This window comes from Anopheles aquasalis, chromosome 2 (assembly GCF_943734665.1).
Source record: "Anopheles aquasalis chromosome 2, idAnoAquaMG_Q_19, whole genome shotgun sequence".
Lineage (NCBI taxonomy): Eukaryota > Metazoa > Arthropoda > Insecta > Diptera > Culicidae > Anopheles > Anopheles aquasalis.
In genome coordinates, this window is record NC_064877.1 from 41,182,501 (window position 1) to 41,206,631 (window position 24,131).

At 48.5% G+C, this 24,131-nt stretch overlaps 1 protein-coding gene across 18 annotated transcripts in view; it reads left to right on the forward strand.

Annotated features, from left to right (window-relative positions):
- LOC126581107 (collagen alpha chain CG42342-like) overlaps positions 1-23,659 on the forward strand; it is an 85,228-nt gene extending 61,569 nt beyond the window's left edge. For 11 of the 18 annotated variants that reach the window (XM_050244554.1, XM_050244555.1, XM_050244557.1 and 8 more), the window contains 10 exons: positions 3,911-3,956; positions 4,038-4,171; positions 4,273-4,378; positions 4,465-4,559; positions 11,871-12,218; positions 12,291-12,512; positions 12,590-12,652; positions 20,557-20,637; positions 21,791-21,991; positions 22,064-23,659. In XM_050244554.1, the coding sequence (XP_050100511.1) occupies positions 3,911-3,956; positions 4,038-4,171; positions 4,273-4,378; positions 4,465-4,559; positions 11,871-12,218; positions 12,291-12,512; positions 12,590-12,652; positions 20,557-20,637; positions 21,791-21,991; positions 22,064-22,222 (1,455 nt within the window). In that variant the 3' untranslated portion in view covers positions 22,223-23,659. Of the gene's footprint in view, positions 1-1,714; positions 1,769-3,910; positions 3,957-4,037; positions 4,172-4,272; positions 4,379-4,464; positions 4,560-11,867; positions 12,219-12,290; positions 12,513-12,589; positions 12,653-12,839; positions 17,131-20,556; positions 20,638-21,790; positions 21,992-22,063 lie in introns of those variants that run through there. The other 7 variants (XM_050244564.1, XM_050244567.1, XM_050244571.1 and 4 more) reach the window with 6 other exon arrangements.
- The last annotated feature ends 472 nt before the right edge of the window (positions 23,660-24,131 follow it).

The window sequence follows — 24,131 nt, forward strand, 5'->3', positions numbered from 1 at the left end:
TCAAAGGCAACAGAAAGTCATCAAAAAATGACTAAAAAAAATCCTGACAGACCTTGAACACGGACGCCAAACGATTGCGGAAGAGGCGATCAGGAAAAACTCTCGTTGCAATCTCGGTCTGTTTTCATAAAATATTTTACAATTTCATTTCCTCAAATGAACCGCTAGTATCTAATATCCAGGAACAAGCTCGGGTAACTCACCTTCTCCATCACATTAAGCGGAGAGTTTACAATAGTTAAGCAATGTCGTTCCGGAGCACCTGGACAAGCAAAAAGTGACCGGAATTCTTTTTATGCGACATTCTCGGATGGAATGCCAGCATCCGGACTCGTAATTTCCACTTTAACTGGAATCTCTAGATGGTTCTCGCTCTCTTTCTCACCTTGCACTACCTGGTGCTGGACAATAACTTTTCTTACGAGCACAGCACACACAAAGTATCCAATTGGACAAAGTAACGAAAATCATTTGTTTCAAACGAGTGGCTGTACGGTTTCACCAGCACCAGACGCTGTAACTGAATCGATAAACGTGGAAACAAACCAACCGTGCCGGATGTCCTGCCCTGGGCTACGAGTGCGTTTGCGTTCCTTTCCGTACATTTTGGATTTAATAAAACGCAAACCACAGCCACACAGCACGGTGGTGCTAGCTAAGAACAGAAATGCCACCATCCTGCTCCATGGGATCGGAACCAGCATCATAATGTCCTGACTTCGAGGCAACCTTCCGCCAGCATTTGCGACGTAGCAACCAGTTGGTCAACACCACTGACCACAGGCTACCTTCGGTTTGGCACGGTTGGTTTATGTTGTATGTTTTTTAATTAAAAGCAATATTTTATTAAGTTTCACCCGTGGCCTTCACTGGATGGAAATATATTTGTTTTGTCGCATGAGTCGTCCCAGACTCCTAGAAACTGGCTGGCGGACGGTACTTTCTCTGCTATCGGCATCCGATCCTGGTAAAATCCGGACACCGGACCGACAAGGATGACGAGAAGTTCCAGATGTTGTTGCCCTTTCTGGTCTGCACCAATACGCGTTTGACCAGCGAAATTGGTGCACCATTGGTCAGCAGCAGCAGCAGCAGCAGCAGCAGAAGAACAGTGGGTAGGACAAAGTTTTTCACCGCAAAAGACCCCTGGTCATCCTCTGTCCACACAGTCCGGGGTAACGCATATTGAATTTGACACTCGCCATCGTCAAAGTCTTCCTCAGCTCTAGCAACAGGGGCTGGAAGTAATATGGACTGAAGGGTATGCTGTTGTCCTCTGTATGAAGCAGGATCCTACAAACAACCGAGGATCCTACAAACCGTAAACCGATTGCGGGATCTAGCTCCGAAGTCTTGCCAACGACTGCAAATTGGTTGACATTTATATACTGACACCAGCGCTGAGCGGTTCTCTTCACCGATAACTTCAACGAAGCAATATCGAATCTCGAACCGAATTCCCTTGAACGAGCTTTTCAATTTTTGATTTTTTTTTTCCATTTTCTCGTTTATTTATCTTTTTTTCGCGGACTTTTTTTGGTTTTCTTCTCACCGAAATGATGGCGGCGGTGGTGATAATGGTGTTGGTGGTTTGTACAACGCACAACCTCCACGCTCACTCCAAACACTCCCAACCGTCCCCACCTGATGCACTCCCAATGCACCTGTTCACATGCTCACGCACACTCGCACTTGTGCACCTTCCTTCCGGTAGGATCTGCAAGCAGCGGGTCATAATGTGACCGCCGCGAACATAATACAGCTGAAGGTAAGTTGCCCGGCTGTTTGCCGGTCGCGGATGCATCCGAAGCTCATCGATGCATTGTTGCGCTTGCTGGCATCATTCAACTCATCTGCTCCGGGTCTATCCGCTTTATCAGTTCACCATTTGCATTTTGATTTTGGACACATTTTTGGGGATCATCATCTATCACTCGCATTCATTTTAGTAACGGAAAGGGCTTCTGCGGTTATTGGTGCAATGGAGCTTTTGCTTCGATAATGGCCTTTAATGCGGAAATCAAAATTGAATTTAAAGCACTGTGTCACTCTATTCAGTTTGAAATCGAGGACCAAGTAACAGAAACATTGGGGTGAGCAATGCATAATACGAGGAGCGTATCAAACGATCGATGCAGAAATAATCTGTTCCCATAATGCTCCTGACTTTTTTGGCAGGATTTTTGACATCTTGCAATGCTGGTAGTTTATTTTTTGTTTATTTCAATTATGACATCAATCTAGACATTCAATTTATGTTAAATAGGAAAACCAATTCAAAATTTGCTCTACTATCTTGTACTTCATTCAACTTATTAGTTATGATTTAATACCAGCAAAAAGAGATCATCACAATTATGTACTACAGCTGTGAAATGACAGCCAGTTTAAAATAATTTGCTTTGTGTTTGCCACATCAGCTGATGTCATGGACTGTAATGGAATTTCGGTGCGCATTTGGTCCGCCGATTCCGGTTGCCTAATGTAGCCTCCTTTTCATTGAATGTTATCAAAATTCTTCGAAGAAGATCCGATTCTTGGTTCAATTGAACGGTCGAATTTCACGCAAGATATCTCTATTGAAGCATCTTTACCGTTGCCCAAAGGTACGAGTTCAATATTCTCAACCAGCCTTAGGCATTCGGGTGCTTGAAATTTAAATCTCGTGGTAAAAAGATACGAGCATTCTTTAGTATGCTACGCAACTTTCATATTTTGTTCGCCTCTATTTCGCCTTTCATCCAAAAACATCAACTCACCAATTCACTTCTGCAGGTAGTGTACGGCCAGATCTGATGGGACCCTTCTTTCGTTTCGCTGTATCACTCACTCTCTGCCTTCTACAAAGTTCGTTCTTAGTCGCCTTAAACCGTTTACTGGGCTTACTTTCGCCTCTCTCTCTCCTCGTAGCGCATGTAGCCAATTTAGATAACAGCAAAAGGGTCCCTCTAATCCTAGCTTTGCCCGCATGTTCAACCCAGCTAACAAACGTGCGTCCCACCCCCGGTGTGGCTCACGAAACCCATTACGCAACACCTCAGGCATCTCGATGCAACGTGCTTGGCCGTGTTCCTGCATCTCAAGTGAGAGCACCTGAGTTTTTGGAGAGCCGATGCCCCGGTGATACCTATCGCAAGCAAGGAAACGTTGGCTGGCTGGTTGGATACAAACGGAACACTCCGGACTACGGACCTCTACCGGCGTCGTCATGGTCCTACGATTGCACCATCATTTACGCTGTGAGCCCCGGTCGCCTGTTCGTTTCAATCTCGGCATACTCCAACTCTGGCGGAAGATGGATGGATGGGCATCACTCACTCACGGTGGTAGAGATGAATGATAAGCACAAATGGAGCCCGACCCTAAACCGGACCTGAATCCGAAGAGACAGCCGGGCAACCGGCCGTAGCATGACAGGCGGCCGTCAAGAGACAGGAGCATCATGAGTCGTCGGCCAGTAGCGTCGGCACGCGCCCTACTCCACCACTGCTGGCTGCCCGGAGTGTCAAGTGGACAAATGACAGGTGATGCTCTCACGGTGAAAAGGGTGCTGCTACCGGGCGTTTGGCACCACTTGGCCACCGGCTGATGTGGCGATGACATTTTGTCATCTTGAACAAATTGTACTCCGAGTGTGGCGACGACGACGACTACGATGGACCCCGCCCTTTAGATGTCATCCGCACGTTTCGTTGCTTGCTTCGAGAGGCTTCGGGAGGGGTCTCTCCAATCTGTCCTCCTCACTAGGTGTTGCTCACATTCCCTCCCTTCTCCTTTCCTGCTTGATACAGCACTTTGCACGTATTGCATGCATTCCAAAAAAAAAACGGGGGGAGCAAAAGGAATCTTGGGAGTTACCTCTTGCTCGCTGGGAATGCTAATTGGATTCGTTGTTGTTGTCCGTTCACAGGGCGAACCGGGTGAACCTGGGCCACCGGGACCGCCGGGACCACCAGGTAAGTAGCAACAGCAGATTGTCGGCTTCGCGATCGTCACCCATCGGTACTCATCATCATCTCATTCACTTCGTATCACAGGTCCAAGCGGGACAGCTGGCCAGGATGGACGGCAAGGACCACCGGGCGAGCCAGGGCCGAAAGGTGATGCGGGGCCACCGGGCGAAAAGGGTCCGGTAGGCAATCCCGGAACGCCAGGGCTGGCTGGAGCGAAGGTAAGCAACCGTCGGTCAATGATGGCGACAAGTGTCTACTATCCTATCTCACTCACTCTCTCTCTGTCTCACTCTCCCTCTGTAATGATCACACTTGACAGGGTGACCGAGGTGACAAAGGTGATCGAGGACCGACGACACACTACAAGGGCGATCAGTTCCCGGCCAGCATCATCGAAGGACCGCCCGGTCCACCAGGACCACCCGGTAAGTAGCAGCAGCAGCAGCAGCAGCAGCAGCAGCAGATTGTGGCAATGAGTGATCGTCGTCATCTCATTCACTTCGTATCACAGGACCACCAGGAGATAAGGGAGATCCCGGACCGGAAGGACCACCAGGGCCTCAGGGCGAGAAGGGACCGCGGGGAAAACGAGGCAAACGAGTAAGTGTTAGTAAAACCCTTCTATCCTCAATGTTTTAATGATTGTAGTTCATGCGTAGAACGCCTCAATGACCCCTTTTTTTGGAGGCCAAACGTTTAGCGACTGAATCGACTGACCGACGGACCTGGTGACGGACCGACTGATCGACTCATTGCACCTTCCTTTTGCACCTAACGCGTAGAACCGTAGCACTAGTGGACTGGCATTTGGTGGTTGTGCATTTTGCATTTCACTTCGTTTAACTAACAGCTGGACCGACGAACAATCGCACTCTGCCTTGCAGCATGCTGCCAGCATACTAACACCTGACGACCAACGTGTGCATGTTTTGTGTATTTGTGCATTTTAAATCCGCGCGTTTTGTGTATGTTTATGCTGTGCGATATACGCAATCTTGTATCACCGCAAAAGGGGTGATGATGACTCTCGGCGCACCTTTTTTTTGCCCCGATGAAATGAAGCGAATTCACGGAACAACAAAAATGCATGGATCCGTTTTCTCCGTGACAAAAATAGAACAGGCAAACGAACGAACGTTCGTATTGGTGAAAGGGAAGCAACAAAAGTGTCACCATAAAAATGGGAAATAAAAGTGATAAATTTGATACCGTATGGGGGCAGTATGACGCCTAGAATGCACAACATATATTCATTCTCTTTTATGCCATGTCGCAACGAGAGAGTTAACGGAGGAAGAGAAGGGGGATAACCCGAGGATGAACACCGAGGTTGTCAACAAACGACTTTTTTGACGCCAAACGCTGACAGGGACGCCCGATAGCACTGTCCCAGCGGGTTGTGGAGAAAGGCAAACCGCCCCGGGCGAACCGGAGATAGAGATAACAAACGTGAAAATCATCGAACATCACCGAGAATGTGTGTCGTCAGCTTGACCATCGCCCCGGATGGCAGGCAAGTCAGGATGACTGGAGAATTGGAATGGATATGGGGTTCACAATAAAAATTGTATTTAATTTAATTGGATTCGCCGGCACCGTTGGCAAATGGCGGTTGGACTTGGAAGGGGACTCGGTCTCGGACAACAGAATTCTGCTCTGCTGGACCTCGGAGAATGTGTCTTTGGGAATTGTGTGGCGTGTGGCGTGTGTGCTGACCGCTTTATTCATCGCCTGTAATCTGATACTATCTTCGGATTTGATTGTTCAACCATGAGCTTCCCATGATCTTCGTTGCGTCTGCTCGAAATTGGAACTACAAATCACGTAAATCCCTTCAAACTATCAAGCGAACCGGATCAGCATCTGCAACGGTTACTCGAGCATTGCATCGATTAACTCATTCAACACATCGGCATTGAACACGTCTTCGAACGTCATCAACGAACGGTTGCGCTCGTTTACGCCACTTGTGATCCTCATCCTTAACATCATCGCGCTCACACCGCCCATCACCTAACACCAGCACTCGCCCGTTGGCCATCGTGTTGCGAGCGTCATTATCATCTTCGTTCATAAAATCACGCGCGAACGATTCGCGAAAATGTTCGTCGCTCGCGGGCCACCGAGCTGGTCTGGTTTGCATGTGCAGCTGCAGGTCGTCCAAATGATGTGACCTAGCCGTGGGTTCAGATAGGTTCCATCATCAACATCATCATGCATGCACACAGACGATGATGATGTATGTTGTGGGAAGCTGGTACAGCTGGTGGACGTATGAAGAGGCCACCGTTTCATGGAACCATCCACCTGCAGTCGAGTATCCATCGAGTGAGCGTTATTCGGGTTCATTCCCACAACACTGACACCGATTTCCTGTGCGAATCAAATGGCAAGGATTTGATCGGATGATGATACTCCAGCATCGAGCATCGAGTGGATTATCTAATCGAGTGGAACTAGTAGTAATCTCTTCTCTTCTCCAGCACTCGCACTGATAGCTTCGTGCATCAGTGCGAACTGCATGCTCTGCCATGGATTAACAGAACGCCGTGGCGGGAAATGCCGCTTATGAATTAAACCTAAATCAGATCCCCTCTCCGGCGTGAATACGATACGCAACACGTTGCGTACTACGCCAATGGGACTTCATACATGACATTCACGTGGAATTCTAATCCAATTAGCGTATGATGAACGTACGCAAATACGGCCTAAATGTTTTTTGTTCTATTTACATGCCCCGAACAGAGTATCTCTGTCCAGGAGGGGGAGTTTTCCACGTTTGAATTTTCCCCTTATTGTTCTTCATTATTTGCATCGCACTGGCGCTTCATGATGGTGGTTTAGCTTCAGCACGCGCTATTTGTTGTTGTGTGCCAAACATATCAACCCGATATGAACAGCATAAAAAAAAATTAAAAAAATCCAGGATCCATCTCGATGATTCAATTATACATTCCGGATGAAATCTGAAACCTCAAACTCACAGGCCGACCGGCCGGCCGTAAAAAGCACTCTTCAACAACAACAAAAGCATGGTTGTCGTATTGTGTTATCTGCACCCAAAACCCGAGGAGAGTGATCGATACACACGTAAATGAACAAAAAAAAATGCTACCATTAGCCCATGCTGCATTTGAAATTCGAATTCCTCGTTGCTTCCATTTTTTTTTGCAAATTACTCTCACACTAGAAAAGACACAAGCGAAAGACAGCTGCCCAGTGGCTATAACGTGGCATCCGATACTGCTAATAACTGGTTGCCACCATTTCCCGAAATCGTGATTGGAATTTTCACTCAAATTCTATTCAACTAAAGCCCTCGATGCGGACGGATGGATGGCGTGTGTGATATTAATTAAAATTAAGGGCCCTGGAATGGTGGCCAATGGGTGGTTTTTGACTACCGGACCCAAATAGCGTAGCCGCGCTCACCCGAATATGAATCAATGGACCGGAAACCCGCTCGGGCGTTTCAGGTTGACCGATTCGCTGCACCGGCACCGTGGCGAGACCAACAAAAGCCATTAAATCCGAATGTGGTAGCGGAACTCATGGTTTTCGCTGTTTGTTTGAGCCGAAAAGGCTTTTGCTGCTACTGACGATGCACGGTGCATGGTGCAGGGATTCAGGTTTTTCGTGTTTTTGGGTTTAATTTTTTGGTTGTTTCCCAAAATGACTTCCAACCGACCGAGTGCCCGTTATTGTGTCTGATCAATGGAACGCCCATTCTGACCGGATTGAAGCGTACATTATATAGGCCGTTCGACTGCTAGTTAGACGGCCGCTATAATTGCGGAGGTTAGTGAAATTAGAGACCTTGAAACCACTGTAGCGTGGCATCACCATACACTGGACTGGCGCTTTAACCGATGTCCTTCGATGAGTAACGAATTATGCGCCACGAATTATGAGATTCGGGGGGAGGGGTTTTGAGGGGTGGGAATTTGGTGGAGGTTCCCCTTTTGATTGCACACAACCACACATACAATCGCACAATGCATTTGCTGAAGCTTGACTTTTGCGATCGGTGCAAAGCGGTAGCCGATTGTGGCCACGCAACGGAGCTGCAATTATGCAGCTCAATGGATTCGCTTTTCGAATGTCAATATGGTACGAATCGGATTTGCATCGTTGGTCCTTTTGGTCTGCATGCGAGTGTGTGCGGTGTGCCTTTGCAGCATAACAGCTGGCTTACTGAAATGGTGGCCCCAGGGCGGACCAAATGCATCAAACACTATTTTTAGTATTCGATCCATCCAAAAACCTCTCCAACACAAACACCGTTACAGTGTGCGCAGTGAGCACAATATGGAACTCATTCCATCGCTCGCATATGCTCCCATAATGCTAGTGGCATACATAGTGTGCCACGGATGGGATCAAACGCGTGATAAACGATGGCAGCAGGGATAACAAATCCTCCAAAACCACTAACGATCGGTAACCGCAAAACCGGTGCCCTCAGCCCCCCCCCCCCTCCCCCCCCCCCCCGGGAACCGGTCACACTGACAGCAGTCCCCAGTGTGCCCGTTACAGACTTTGAGGGCAGAAGGAGGAGGAATGGACCGAGCCAGAATTTATGTTATCAACAGTGTTTTACCAATTTGCGCTGCAGCAGCAAAAACCCATCCCCCTCCCCACGCAACTCGCACCCAGAATCCGTCGTGTGCGTTTTGCTGCGTCGCAAACATAAATTACTGGACCCCTCGATCCGTGGCCACAACGGTGGAGAAAGAATTCCTAGCCCTCCAATCCGAGGGCCACGACGAGACTCGTGCAGAACCCATCACTCCTTCTCGGTGTCGGTGCGCTGGGTTATGCGCTTTTCACGATAAATTTCCCTGCGGCTATGATTTATTCAATTTTACGTATTCCTATCTGTCCGCCAATTTCGCATCCCCTCATGATCTCCCCGGCATTGGTTTGCCAATTCACCAAATGGATGGACGTTGCGGTGTTGGTTTTTGGAAAATTCGGAAAACACGTTTTTCCATCGCTTCCCATTATCCTTACTCGTGGTGCCACGATTGAAAAACCATCGTAAGCCAACTCTTCCCGTACACACTTGCACGTCATTTCCACTCGATTTGCAAACAACAGAGGGACCACCTAATGATGATCATGATCGTGTGCGTCATTCGCGGTTTACGCGTCGACAAGTCTCATCGAAGGTCACCACGGTGGATGGTTGGTGAAGGTTGTGTTTTAATTTCCTCGAAAACCGGTCCACCGCGATGCCATTAATGAGGGATTGGTGCTTGCTTGCTGATAGCACGTGTCCTGGTGCTTAAAATCTCCGGATATTTTGCTGTTCCTCGTTCCGGTGTTTGTACTTTACGTGGAAAGTGCAAGGAAGAATGACGCTATGTTTCTGCTTAACTATTTTGTATCTCTTGTATTCAAATGTTAAAACTGATGCAATTCCCAGGATTTGTCACTCATCTCTGATGCCTTTTGAGGTTACTTGGGATTCATTTTTGGTTTGTATTTAGCGTGTACACATTCGTCATTCGTTAGTGTACTTTACCTTCCTTTTAACAAAATCATCAACAATCGCCAATTCAGAATTTCACCAAAAAATTAAAAATTGAGATTTTTTTTTAAAAGCTCGACGAAAGCACTTGAAGAAAAACTACTAATAAAATCAACGAATATTCAATTGCAAAAATAATTCAGCACGGGGCTACGATCAACATTGCCTAAAGCGCATGTTGAAGATATGCCTCCCCAAAATTATTACCATGGCTGAATTTTTACCAATATTGAGTCAAACTACGAGAACATATTCTTGGAGTTCGATAATAAAATTTAGATAAAATAATGTTGAAGGTTTTCGTCTGGAAAATTCCTCAAAAATGAGCCTGTTTTTCGCCCGAATTAATGTAAGCCTTAATCTCAAACGCAAAGGAAGCTGCAGTAACGGTTGCTCCCGGCTTCATCCTTAAATCTGAATCCGACGGAAGCGTGTTAATCAGCTTACGTTGCATTTTGCATCCGCATGTCCTGTATTGTATTCTTGCTTACAGCAGGCTTTCCAGCTAACGAAACGGTTTTCAAAAACAACCCACCAAGAACATTCATATCCGAGAAAAAAACAAACAAATGCCGCGAGTACTTCAGAACATTCCGCTCCGTTCGTCTGTTTGAAGCTGACAAGTAGTTGGCAATAGTTGCCACCACCACTAGTAGTCCGTAGTGATCGTTAGCCGGTTGAAGCACACCCCGTGACACTCTCCTATCCCTACACCGCTTTGAGTAGTACCGGCGCACCCCAAACCCCCCTTTACTAGCTTGCTGCTAACCCACCACGAATACGACGACCAGCAATGGCCAGCACGGTGACGCATAGAATGCGAGGTAAGTATAGAGCACATCACGCACCAAAGCAAAGCAACCATTTCCGCACATTACACAGCCCGACAGTATCCCTGGCCCAGTATACCCGGTGTACCAGAGGCCAGCAATAATAATATCACCGTCACCCAACACACACAGCACAAACCAGGCACCATTACACCAGGGACAGACCCGACACGGCAGAGGAGGAGACCGAATGGCATCCTGGTGCTGCACCGCGATCGTGATTGTCGGTGCCGATGATGTTCCAAAATGTGTTCCTCTCTCTCCGCCCAATTGTGTCAGCACCAACATGTCGCACACATGTTGCCCACGGCGACGACGGCGGCCGGAGCCCCGGCGTTTGTTGTTTGCAGAAAGTTATTTTCAACGTTCGACGCTGGCGCAGGCGGAGAGACTGTCACTGTGTCTCGTTCTCGGTAATCTGCAGCGCGCGCGAACGGCTGTGACGTCGGCGCCTGCTACACCCGTTGCTGCGATTATTTCGTTAATCTAAATTGACTAGCGTACGGGCGGATGGGGTGGGTTGGTTGTTCACATTTCATACATTCCCATCGCTGACTGACTTTCGATCGTGCGGACGAAAGTTAAATGCAGATCTGGAAATGGCAGCGACTGGGAGTGACACTACCAGGCTCGAGGGCGCACTGAATAAACGTCGGATTTGCTGCTTCTGCACTAATTTTATAATGGAACGCTCGCTCGATTGGCAAAAACAAAAAAGCGAAATGACTCATCGGTTTTTACTCAACGGCCGCCGACGCTACCTGGCAATAAATGTGCTGATGTCGCTATTACGCGTCGCGATTGCGTAGCATTTTGCAAAATTACTCGCAAAGAGGTAGTTCCCACTCGACAGTAGCAGTCGACAGTAGCGGCAGCAGCAACAGCAGCAATGGCAGCAACCAACAGTAAATGGTTAATCCCTTGACGTACTTGACATGCTACTTCGCATTACGGATTACGGATACATTTGTACAATCGCATCGAAGTGGTTGTCCCCCAGTGAAGCCGTGCTCGGCCCACGTTCGGTCGTGGGATGGGATGATATTAATTTTGCATTTTGCACAAAGTTGCCCCTCTCCCTCTCTCTTCTGCTCCCCCTGGTGCGTTTGCTTGCTGTGTTTGTCACTTCAAATGCTTAAAAAAGCTTTTAAGTAGTAGCAAGTCTCAACCGGCTTAGTGCTGTCGGTCGATTTGTATGCTTATGACTTTCGTGACTTTTTTGTTTTGCTTTCGTTGCTTCTGCTAGTCTCTTGCTTAGCCATTCGTTTTTTTCGTAGCTAGTAGCCAACGGTAACAGGTGTAGTGTCGTCGTCGTAGTGTGGATTTAGTCCGTACACTCGGAATATTAATATTAATCCCTGCCACAACAACACCACCAGCGACGCCTTCGTTTGTCCAACAACTCATCCAACTTTATATCCATTCCCCTTGATCCCTTTCGTCGTAGCAGTTGTTTGTTTTGTACAACGTGTTGTGTGTTTGCGTTGCTCGCAATGAGGTTAATAATTCGTTTTCTTGTATTTTTTCCCAATGCCTCCATCGAATAAGCAGGGTCCCGGAAAGGATGATGACTACGATGAGGCAACGTTGACGCAATTCCGAGGTCCAGTCGGCCCACCGGGGCCCCCGGGGCCACCAGGAAGAGATGGAACCCCCGGCCAGAAGGGTGAAGCGGGAGAAGTCGGTGCACCGGGCTCACTAGGACCTCGGGGACTGGACGGAATGCCAGGAGAGCCGGGAATAGAAGGCCCACCCGGATTGCCGGGTTATCAAGGACCACCTGGCGAAAAAGGTGACCCCGGAGATATCGGCCCACCTGGTTTAATGGGTCCGCCTGGACTGCCAGGCCCTCCCGGCTATCCAGGAATAAAAGGTGACAAGGGCGATCGCGGCGATTCGGTAAGTAGCTCGGCACGGAGCTGGCTGTCCACAGTGAACAGTGTCCGATGATGGCGCAACAATGTTCCCCAGAAGTTCCGGAAGATGCGACGACGACAAGATCACGGTGGCGGGCAGGAAGGTGGCATGGCGGATGAACCGTACCGGGAAATCGTGTACGGACCACCGGGCCCACCCGGCCCACCTGGACCGCTCGGGCACACGGGACCACCGGGACCGCGTGGCTATGACGGCAAGAAGGGCGAGCGAGGGGAAAAGGGCCAGAAGGGTGAATATGGACCCATGGGATTACCGGTAAGTGTCAAGGGTGATGACCTCAGGTGCATAAACGCGCGGATCTTCAAACTGTTTAATTTTCCCCTCACCTCTAGGGTCCGATGGGAATGCGAGGTGATTCTGGACCAGTGGGACCCGTGGGCAAACCAGGACATCCGGTAAGTGTCGATTGACGACCATCCGATGACACTGAGAACCCTTAACCTTGAGTAGTTTTTGCTAACACGCGAGACAAGCTTACGGTGTGATTAGCTCACTAACACTTGGTTTTCTGTGTTTTCTCTTTTTCCATCTCTCCTCTGGTAACCTTTCCCTTCCTGTCACAATCCCTTGTATTTTCCGCAGGTTTCCTGGGACTATTAATAAGGCTTTCTAACGCTGACACACACCTTACAATATGGACTCGGTTTACGGCATATCCTTCCCCACTTTTCTTAGGTTTTACAGAGCTCGAAAGGCACCATTCATCATGGGTAGCAAACGCCTAACACTTGCCCTCAAGCTATGCCACTAAATACTCGGATCTGTTCCGCATTTCATGGTATCATTTGTGGTCAGTCGCTGAGTTGCAGCGAACAACACCACCAACACCATCACCTTAGAGAGCCATTACAGATGGTAAAAGCAAGAAACAATAAACCACAGAAATCCCCCAAAGCCGCATCTGAATGGTCTGAGAAACCACTAGAAATGGACACCAAGCTTCCCGGGGGGAAGGAGTGTGAGGCAAACGGTGCGGTACGGTCCGAGCAAAGAGGTTAAGAGAATAATTGTAGTATTTTTTATAAATGTTTACATAAAAAAAACCAAAACACCGTAATGGTACAGGATCTGATGAGGTCCTACGGCTCGGCAGGGACCGGCAGGTGACAAGGGGGCGATGATGATGATGATGATGATGATTGTTGCCCTTAGTGTTGTTGAATAGCAGCGTTTGAATAGCATTATCGGTTCACTTCCATTGCCAATCCTTACGTGCGTGTGCATGTGTGTATCTCTCTCTCTCTGTATGTGTCCTGTATGTGTGACTGTGGTTGTACAGTGGGTCTATACCTAGTACCTTACCCGTCCGTTGCGTCACCTTATCCAACAGTCCCGTTTAGGATAGGAAACTTGTAAAATGGTAAAGCTGCAAACACCGAATGAAACACACTAACACACACTAACCCACACACCCATACCGATTGCCCTTTCGAAGAGAAAAAAAATGGAACTTATAACATACATATCTTCTTCCTAATCGAACGAAAAACGCATAAAAAAAAAGAAAACAAAACAAAACCAAAATCTAAAATGGATCTTTAAACTCATTGCGCCAAACCTAATCAAGAGAGCGGCTACAAACTCTATCCCTATTCTTTTCAATCAATCATCAAAGTACTAGTTCTACAACGAATGCTACTCTTAAAACTTACTGTCGAACCGATATCGCCCAAAAGCACAAGTGTCTATCGTGGTGGCCCCTTTTCCAAGCTGACATGCCATACGGTTCCATTCCAACAACTATTGGATGGGGCTCGTATCGACGGGATGCGCAGTTTCACAGTTTGTCCCGTGTGTTTGGTCCCTACAAATGGCAAATGGCAGTCGCAAGTCAATCGCTGTGTTCTGCTAGATCGAGAGTGCTGACGTTGTTGAATATTACAGTTGTAAGAGGTTTCTCGCGTGCGGTAGTTGGGCACTCAGCGACAGGATGAGCGAGTGAGATGGCGGGGGAAGGAGAAAAGCCAAGTGTCTAGAAACATGTTATCCTCCACCAGGCAGCAGTACCAGCTCTCCTTGTAATAGCCCAAGGAAAACCGTCAATAAGCGCAAGATGGAGCGGAGGATTGCAAATGAAAGAAGCGAAGAAGAAGAAGAAGAAGAAGAAATTGGTAGAAATTCATTAGCTAGGATCAAATTGAAAGAAGTATTAGAACGAGAGAAATAGAAAGAGATACCAACGGGGAGAGGACAGCGAGCAAGTAGTAGAGGATCACGCAACACGCTCACCCTACCGACCGACCACCATCATCCGATGACAATCCGCTCCAATCATCACCGATCACGCTTTACCCTCGTCTACGTCAATCAATCGACGACGACGACGAATTGAGACGACGCCAGCTCTCGTAGCCATGGCAGTAGTAAACCAAAATTGACCACCAACTCCCCCTCCCCCCACCCTCCTCGGTGACATTGACCGGTCGGAAGATTTGAAAAGGTCGCCATGGCAACCAACTCTCTAAATGACGACGTCACTAGCCTCGCGAGGAATGTCACGAATTCGATTTGATGGCTGAACGGTTCGGGAAACAGAACTGAACCCACCGTTACCTGTGGAGGAAGGCGAGGCCGGTTTGGAAGGTCGTTACAGTGCGTTAAAATCGAGGCAATCCCGACCACATGTGCACCATCGGTTGCCATCGATGCCATCGATGCACGAGGCTATTAGCGAGTGAAGAGAAAATGGAGAAAAAATGGATAAAACGTCCTTCATTTCGCTCGCTTCCCGTTCCTGGTGATGCTGGAACCATATGGAGGCACCAGGTGCGGCACGGCGAACGTGCCGACTTCCGGCTCCAGTTGGCCATCGTCTTGGTTTTGGGCTGCTTGATTAAAGTTTAAAGAGTTCCATGCCCTTTTATGCTTGGAGTGTGCTGAACGTTGAAAGCAGATTCGAACGGAGCTTCTTCGCTGAAAATGCGCTTCTTCCATATTCGTTCTCTCTCATACACGACGATGATGATGATGATGGCGATGGCCACACTTTTTGCCATTCTTCGGTCGTCGAAGGCTCTTCATCGCTACCAAGACTTTTCGCCGAATATCGATGCGAATTCATCGAGTTGCCCTTGGAGCTGTCAGGAAGTTAAGGGCCCCGGGGTACGGCAGGATGCATCCTATATTCCGGCATCTTTGGCATCTTGAGGAAACACACAGATTTGCGCAGAAGAACGGAGCAGATGATGTAGAAGTGTTTCTGTTTCTTTTTTGCTTTTCTTCTCAAACTCCCTGCCGCTGACCAGGATAAAGGATCCGCAGTGCAGAGTCCGGGTGCTTCCGGATTTTCGGTGGAAAACTAATAAATATTTGAATCGACGTTTCGACGACGCTCACCCTGCACCATCCCCATGGTGTTGGTGTTCAATATTTAATGTGCGAGCCCTGCTCGAGCCAGTGGCGCCAAGGCGAAGGTATTCTCATCTCCGTAGCGGTGATTGCGATTGCGGTTGAATAGCTAAGGAGCTCAAAGCTGAAAGGCCCGGATACAAATCAGTGCTTGCCCCCGTCCTGGAGGTAGGAGAGAATGCTGCTGAATGCTACTCAAGTCCTCACTGATACTAGGTTTGGTGTATTATCACCATAAATTTTCCCGACCCGAGACCATGATGGCCTGTCAGAGAGCGTTCGCCGCTCCGGGAGCACCACATCGTAAAATCCTTAAGGACCTTATGAATCCGGGATTAACGGGTGGGGGCATTTGATGATATCCACCAAAGGCCCCGAGGCTCCTGGTTCTGGCCGATCAAATTTCCTCCCTCAAAAAACCGGTCAATCGAAACCGAACCGAATCGATGCTTGGATGGTCGTTTCGGTTCAGCTGCACCGCTTGGAGTAAACATATGTTGGCAATAATTGGCCTCGACCCCGGTCAGTCGTAAATAATTGGCTCTCGATGCGCGCTGGCATGCATGCGTGTGCCAACGACTACCGACCCGGATCTGGTCGGATTTGGTGTTTGTTAGCGAACATAGGTTCGGAACGGGTATGGCCTGGCCTGGGTGGTAGGTCCGGTGAATAGAAAACGAAATCGAAATGGAAAACCCACTGATAGCGATCAGGATTCGGATTGGTTTGCGAGCAAAACTGTGGTGGAACCGTGGAGCTGTTGTTAGGCGCGAAAGGAGGTGACTGGCTAAAGAGTGCCAGCGATAGAGAGCGGTGGAATTGTATAAAATAGTAATTAAGCTTCCGGATGTGTGTTCGCGGCATTTGGCGCGGCTGGCCAAATTGTAAGCGAGCGAACGAACGAGAGTAAAAAAACGGCGACGGTGGCCACCATTGACGTCAGTGACCCGTTGACACATAAATTCGGGACGGCCTCATAAACCATGGCAATGGGACGTAACGTATTGCTGCATTGCTTCTACAGCCCAGCGCCATCCAGAGACATCCTTTCATCCGCCAAATGCTAAAGAAAAACGAAATAAAAAAAATACCAAAAACAAAGCCAAAGTCCACAAAGCTCGCGACCAAATCCAACCAGCACAGTCGATTCAGGTCGGATTGTGGGAATTAGATATTTGAAATTGCAAAGTCGCGCGCTCAAAAACAAGCACACAAGGAAAACAAAATGACCATCCATGGTTGGGCTTTGGTGGTGACATTCGTTAACGAGAGCGAAAGGACCTTTTTTTTACGTGGACACAGTCTCTGTCTGTACATAGCTCCGGGCACGAGCACGGGCACGATTGCACACGAGACAAAACGGCGAGAGCGCCTTTCTGAGAACCGCGTGACACCGTGGCACAAGCAAATGGCCACCAAAACATGACCGCATCGGTGCGTCCAGTGCGCACAACCATCGGGTACCGGGGAGCGCGATCATCATGACGGGGTTCGGTAGCGGAGATGGACAGAAAAGAAAAAAAAACCCGGCAAAATTATCATTATATACCATTAAGTGAATTAACAAACAATAAAATGGCGAAGTGAATAACACATGTTTGAAGGAAGAACTGGCAACTGGAATGCGGTCTGGCAAGAGAGTGCGTCGTGCATGTTCTTGGGCGAATGTTTTTTGCGATTGAGAAATTATGAAAGCATTATCAGTTCGGTTTTGCATACGTTTATCCTTCTAATCCTCCATGCAGAACATACCGAGAGCTATGCGTACATCGTAAAGCTTACAACGAATCACTAACATCCTCTTCGAACATCATCATCCTGTCCTGTGAAGGTCCATTTGGCTGTGATTGCAACTTCCAATATCAACCAACTCATCATTCTAGCATTTCTCTTTAATAACAATTTTCCTGCATGCAAAATCTATGATTCCAATCCCAAGTATCTCCTCTCGACTCTCGGTCTGCACTTCTCGAAACCACAGAGAGTCAATTCCGAGAGTGCGAGCTGCTGAGAGGACTTATCCAACCACAAAAGCATCCCACATTCATTCCACTTCTTGCGCCAGAACGTCCACCTACAGGCTACAGGATTTAGCTTCATATTCAAATGTAATTCCCATCACAGCAACGCCAAACAGAAGACACTTCCCCGGATTGTGTGTCTCATAAACGCCTGTTGCTACCACTACCCCATCGTCTCTATCGTCACTCTTCTCTATCCCTTTTACACCACAAATCAATTGGAAAAGATCAATTGAAAATCAAATTAAATTTACTTTCTTCTGCTCGTCGGTACCGCCTGCTGTCTGCGCGGTTCCATCCGGAGCGCTTGAGACGCACGAGAACGGATCCGAGTATCACCACTCAGCCGCACACTTGGAACCACAAAACGGCTTCGATTGCGGATAAAGTGCTGCTGCCGCATCAGCCTCCTGATGCTCTTCCTCCTCTTTCTGCCATTTCGTTACACATTGCTCATCGCCCATTGAGATAATGTCACCGAAATGGGAACGCAAAGGAACGCAGCTTCTGAAGAGGCGGCCTCCGGGCGTCCATCAGCCATCTTTGCCACTTTTCCACTCACTCTTCAATTGTCACTTTTCCGGAGCAGCTCCCCATCTCCATTGCACACCCTTTTCCCCCTTTGTGTTTGCGGCAATGAGCGTAGGGAAATGCATCAATATCCATTTAATCTACAGGCGCACGCTGGAGTACCAGACTTTTCCTTCATCTGCGACTCTCGATTGTACCACAGAATCAATATAATCAAATGAGAGAGAGAGTGCTGGTGCTGGATTTTCCAGACCAGTAAAGCAGCAACGACTTTAGCGATTTTTCGGTTACGGATCGTCACGTGCTGATGCTTTATTGAAGTCAGCGCTTGCGTGCGGAAATTTAATTCAATAAAAAAGTGAAACTGAAAGCATAAAAATTTCATCGAAAGTTGGAACAAGGAACAACCGAGTTCGTGTTTTAAGGCTGGACCGCATTAACGCACAACAAACACTCTGTACACTCGTCCGCGGTCCTTCTAAGAACAGGATCCTATCCATCCTTGCGCTCCGATCCTTTGCCTTCATTTTTACCAAACCCCTCTTCAACCCCAAAAAAACAAGGTGATTCTACTTTAAATGTTAACCATTTAGGCGATGCCATGCGGTAGCATAATGTTTTCGCCACTTTTTACCAACACGAAAAAAAAAACCGCCGAATCCGAACGAACCACCTGAAGCAAAGGGTCTCATCAACGCATATCAACGCGGCAACATTTAGCAGCCGAAACCGATTTCGATCTAATTGGAAAGTACGCCAGGACCGGACGTGCTGCCATGGCTGCACACTGGTGCGGCACGTGCTCCTAGCTCCTCCCGAGGGCTTTAAACGGCGGACACCCTTTTCTTCATTAAACGCATTTCAAAACATCGACACCAGCGTTGCGGTCCGCGGACGAAACGAATTCCATGATAAATTGTATTAAAGCTGGCCCCTTGTTCGCTGGGAATTATGTTATGTCGCCGCTGGAGGTGCTGGCACAAAATGGTGGCAAATAGTTTCGGAATTGGAATGCAGTTCCGGGCTGCGGTTGTGGCAGAAGAGGCAGGGCGAACGGAAGGAATGGAAACTGTTTCACTAATCTAACAATAAGTTTACAGAACGGTGACGGCACCACACCCAGGACACTGCCACAGAGGTCGCTCAACATTTGCAATGCCGCCCTTGTTCAATCGGAGTCTCGGTGTGGTGTGGTGTGGCGCGGTGTGGCGCGGCGTGACCGCGCACCCGCGAGCATGTTTAATTATAATGGCATAAAAGGACCTGTGGCATCCTGCCTGGACCATCGTGCTTCCTCTCTCGCTCACACGCCCACCATTACCATTCCGATTCGTTTCGTTCGACTTCATCCGACTAATTTGCCGTGTGCCTGGTCCACGGACACCGTAGCCGTCGCCGCGTTTTTGCTAACTCATTTAATTGAAATTATATAATTAATGAAATGAAATGGAATTTTAAAGTAGAACGAGGGGCGGTGCCACCTCCTCTCGGTCGTTTGGTGCTCGAATCTCGAACCGATCGGTTTTGTTTCGGGGACCGTTTCCGTCCTCGGAACTTGAACCTCAAACGGAACCACACTCCTACTTCCGCACAGCTTTCCTTTCCGGCCACGGGCACACGCTCGGCTGAGCATGGCCGACCACGGCCTTCGGTGGTCGTCGATTGTCAGCATGACCGCACGGCCGATCGAATTCCGATTTTCCCGTATTCCGGCTCCGGTCTGGCGTCGGTTCGGTCTCACTCTTCTCAGTCAGCAGCAGTAGCAGCAATGGGAGGGAAAAAGTCTGGTAAAGTTGTTGTAATTAAAGATGTAAAAACATGGAACCGCCTTATCCCCGCTTCCTGTAGCTCCCATTGATCCCCAGGGTGGGCTCAAAACGCTTGCTCATCCAACTCACCAAAGCTCATCCTCCAATCATTTCCATTTTGGTCAGTGCTTCGCAGTTTCGAAAGTGCCTGGCGGATCTTGCATGCCTAATGAATCCAACTAAGACCTTGGTAGGTCAATTCCAGGACCTAACGAATCTTCTTTGACAGCCTCAAATATTACTTTGACGTTCAAACACTCTGACCTCATCGCGTCGCCATGCCATTCCATCCAAGCAATCACTGATTCTGTCTCCTGCGAGGCGCTCATCTTCTCATATGCTCCTGGGTGTGGCTGTTGATATTGGGCTTCGCATTAACCTAACCCCGTAGAGTAGTAGAGTGTCTCGCGCCATTCGATGACATCCTTTTCGGACCATGACGATACCCTGACCGACGCTTTGACTCACGCAAGGAAGGCAAAACAGCAGCAACAAAACACGTGTTTAATGATTTTTACTCCTAACAATTTTGTTTTTTTTTTATTTCTCCACCACCCCTGCCCCCTGCCAAACACCGTATTGCGTTTCCAGGGACCACCGGGACTGGATGGCATGAAGGGCGCCCAGGGCGAAACCGGCATCAAGGGGGAGCGAGGCGATCCAGGACTACCCGTAACTATGCTCGCATGTCTCAGCCACGTTTGCAACGAACGGAAGCCACCATCCGAGGCGTACCATCTGCCATAACACTGAGAGATATAAAGAAAGAAGAGCAGAAGAGAATAAAGGAGTCATCCACGCATCCGTGCCATCCGTAGCATCGCCAGGCTGAATGCAACCCTTTTCTGGCATACATTCGCCGCTCTGGCCATCGCATGCAGCATATTTGCTTCCCATTTCCCACCCTATCCGTCCGCTCATTATCAGCTGTTTCTTCCATGCATTGCGATGTTTCGTTCGTTCTACCGGCAATCTGGCATCATCCGGTTGACCGAGATCCGTTTAAAATGAAATCCAGCCTCTCGTTCTCCACCGTAAACTGTGGCCAGTCACTGCTCCAGGACTGCGTGCATGCCTTTCGCGATCCTTTTTCCTTCGAACATGCAGCCTTTTTTTCCTTCCAACAGTAACTGGAATGAAATGCATGAGAATTATGGCGCCTGATGCTCTTCGTGCGAAGAGCAAATCGCGTGGATATCAGCAGCTCCCCTTCTCCTGCTCCTTCTGCCCATCATGAACGTTGCGATGCGTCAGTGGACGGTTCGCGAGAATGAAAACTGTTCGCCACTCGTGGCTTGGTGTGATGTAATGGCAGCAACAGATACATTAACGATGAAACGCATGGCCATTCGCACCCGGGAATCGAATGTCTCCCTTTCTTGTCTCCCTCTCTCTCTCTCTCTCTTTCCGCGTCATCATGTGCGGATCATTAAAAAGTTTTGTAAATAAACTCGCCATCCTGCTCATGCGGCAATGATGCGAAACCGAAGCCGAACGAGAAGCATTTCATGTGAATCTGTGAATGACGTGAATGACATAAAACATCCATCCATCTGTCCATCTGAAACCACCCCCCGGAAGAGGCCCCAGATCCGCTCAGGATGTTAGATCTGCTCGCACGTCATCCAACGAACGTCATTCAGTAACAGCGTCAGGATCATCTCCACTCTCGTCGTCGATGGATGGATTCTGCTCGTTTGTTTTTTTTTACTGCGTCTTGTCCACTCGAGTTGCATCACCGATTTCCGGTGTTGATTCCACTTTGCGTTTCGTTCCGGGTTCGATCCGTGGCGATCCGTTGCTTCCGATCGATGTTCTGACACAGGGAACGGACGGCATACCGGGACAGGAAGGGCCACGCGGTGAAAAGGGTGGCAAAGGAGACCCAGGACCGACCGGGAAACGGGGCCGCAAAGGTGACCGCGGTGACAAAGGGGACCAGGGTGTCCCCGGTCTCGACGCACCCTGTCCACTCGGCATGGACGGACTGCCACTGCCCGGTTGTGGTTGGCGTGCACCGAAAGTGGTGAGTGATAGTTTTGTGTGGCCAGGAGGCCCAGGAAGAGAAGAAAATAATACTTTTCATCGCATCGCACAGTACCAGGAACCGATGCTACCATCGCCACCGCACAAGGACTATCTGCCGGATGTGACGGGGACGGAGAACGAAAGCGAGTACGCCGAGGAAGAGGACGACGGTGCACCGGAAACCGAGGACTACGAGGAGGAGTACGCGGAAAATGAGAACGCAAAGTGAGCGACGAGGCGCCTCCACCACCACCCACCAGTGTGTATGTGTGCGAAGCGACACCAAATGAGCCAACAATCCCATCCTGGAACGGCGGGACGGGACCAAAGGGAACCAAAACCCTCTCCTCACAAATATGACAAACGTTGCCATGGAAACGGAATCGAACGCCGGGGAAATCGTACAACCGGGAATGCGTTTTCCCATTTTCCGATTTTCCGGTTTTTTTTTCTCTTTGTTTTGTTTATTTTGTTTGTTTGTTCGTTTTGTGTCGCTTTCCCTTGTTCGCGCGCGCGCCTATTGTTTGCGTTGCGTTGATTAATTTATTTCCCCACCACGGCACCGCGGTGTCCTCCAACACAAATCCCCCACACAGCACACATTGAGAGGAGAGTCTGTCGAGTAGGCCACGTTTCGTCGATCCGTCACCTGGACGCTGCATCTCGGAATGGACGCAAAAATGTGTCCCCAAATCAAATAAATCGCCAATCACACGCACACAGACACATTCACGCGTGACATGCGCGCACGCACGGCAATGATAGATGTAAATTAACGTAAGCTATAAAATCCGTATCAGATTTTTATGTCGTTGCATAATTTATGCGCCATTCTGACAAATGCTTGCCCCATGCCACACACCATCGGTTTCCCTCATCGGTCGTCGGTCAGGTAAATGGGAGTTGGGGACACGACGCGCGATCGTTATGATTCATTAGCTCCGGATGTCATTCTTCCCTTGGCTAGCCAGCTACCCAATTACAATCATTATACAACCGCTATCTGGCATTTGTCTGGCTCGGTGGAATCGCACTCATCAGTGATTAATAGCGAGCCAACTACTACAAGGGGGTGCACCAGGGGGATGATGCATTCGAAATTGCATTTCAGTTCGCTCGTCACGCTGCACGGCGATCAGGCTTTAATGAGCGCACCACTCGGTGTCGCAATTTTTGTTTTTTAAAGTACTATCGCGATCATTTAACAGCCTCTTTTTCTGACCTACCTTCAACATAAAATGCATCCCTTTGCACGCTTGTTTAGAGATGCGTGCGCTTCGTCGAGCGATCTAGTTTTTGTGTTCCAATATTTTCTCCCAACGAACAATATTTGCTTTCCTTTCCTTTCCACCCTCTCCCAGACACCCGCACGAGGTTGGGGTGGTCGTGCATTTGTGGCAAGCATTTATGGATGGCTCGGCACGAATAGTCTCTAGCTCGAGTTTTACAATGTTGCAAACCCGCCATATAGCATCATATACATCCACTGACTGACTGACTTGGTACGACGGTTCGCGTTGTTGTGCACCGACCGACCCCGGCCCCACCCACCGGACCAAACCGACCGGAACCGGTGGGCATGCATCGGTAGGTTCGTGAGAGGAGCCAGCGTATTTTATTTTTTTTGCTTTTGCCTGTCAAGCAATTAGTGTAAGTGTGTAAACGAGTGGCCAATAAAATGTATCCATCATCATCATCATCATGACAACTTACGCAAGAGAGTGGTTTTTCTGGAGTTCCGCTGCTTTTTTTTAATTCTATTTTTGGCTTTTGGTTTTATGACGATTGATGAGTGCGAGGAACGCGGTGCGACTGTCATGCATGTTATACGGTGAAATGATTAATTGTATTACTTTGTTTTATTCATTTTCGTGAGATTTTAATTGGTTGAATGTGAATGTCCGGAATGGCTGTCCAAAGTAGTAACATATCCCAGCCCCGCGAATGATCGTTATCATAAATTCAACGAAAGAAATCAGTCCAAACAACTTAGGATTATTTACTTACTACTTACTGCTACTTTCTGCTTACTTTTTCATCAAAAACAAGCCAACGGCACCAAGCGGGCGATCAAGTGGATCGTTGTGGGAACCTCGGCGCAGGCGAACTCTTTCTTTGGGTTGTTTTCATACAGATTT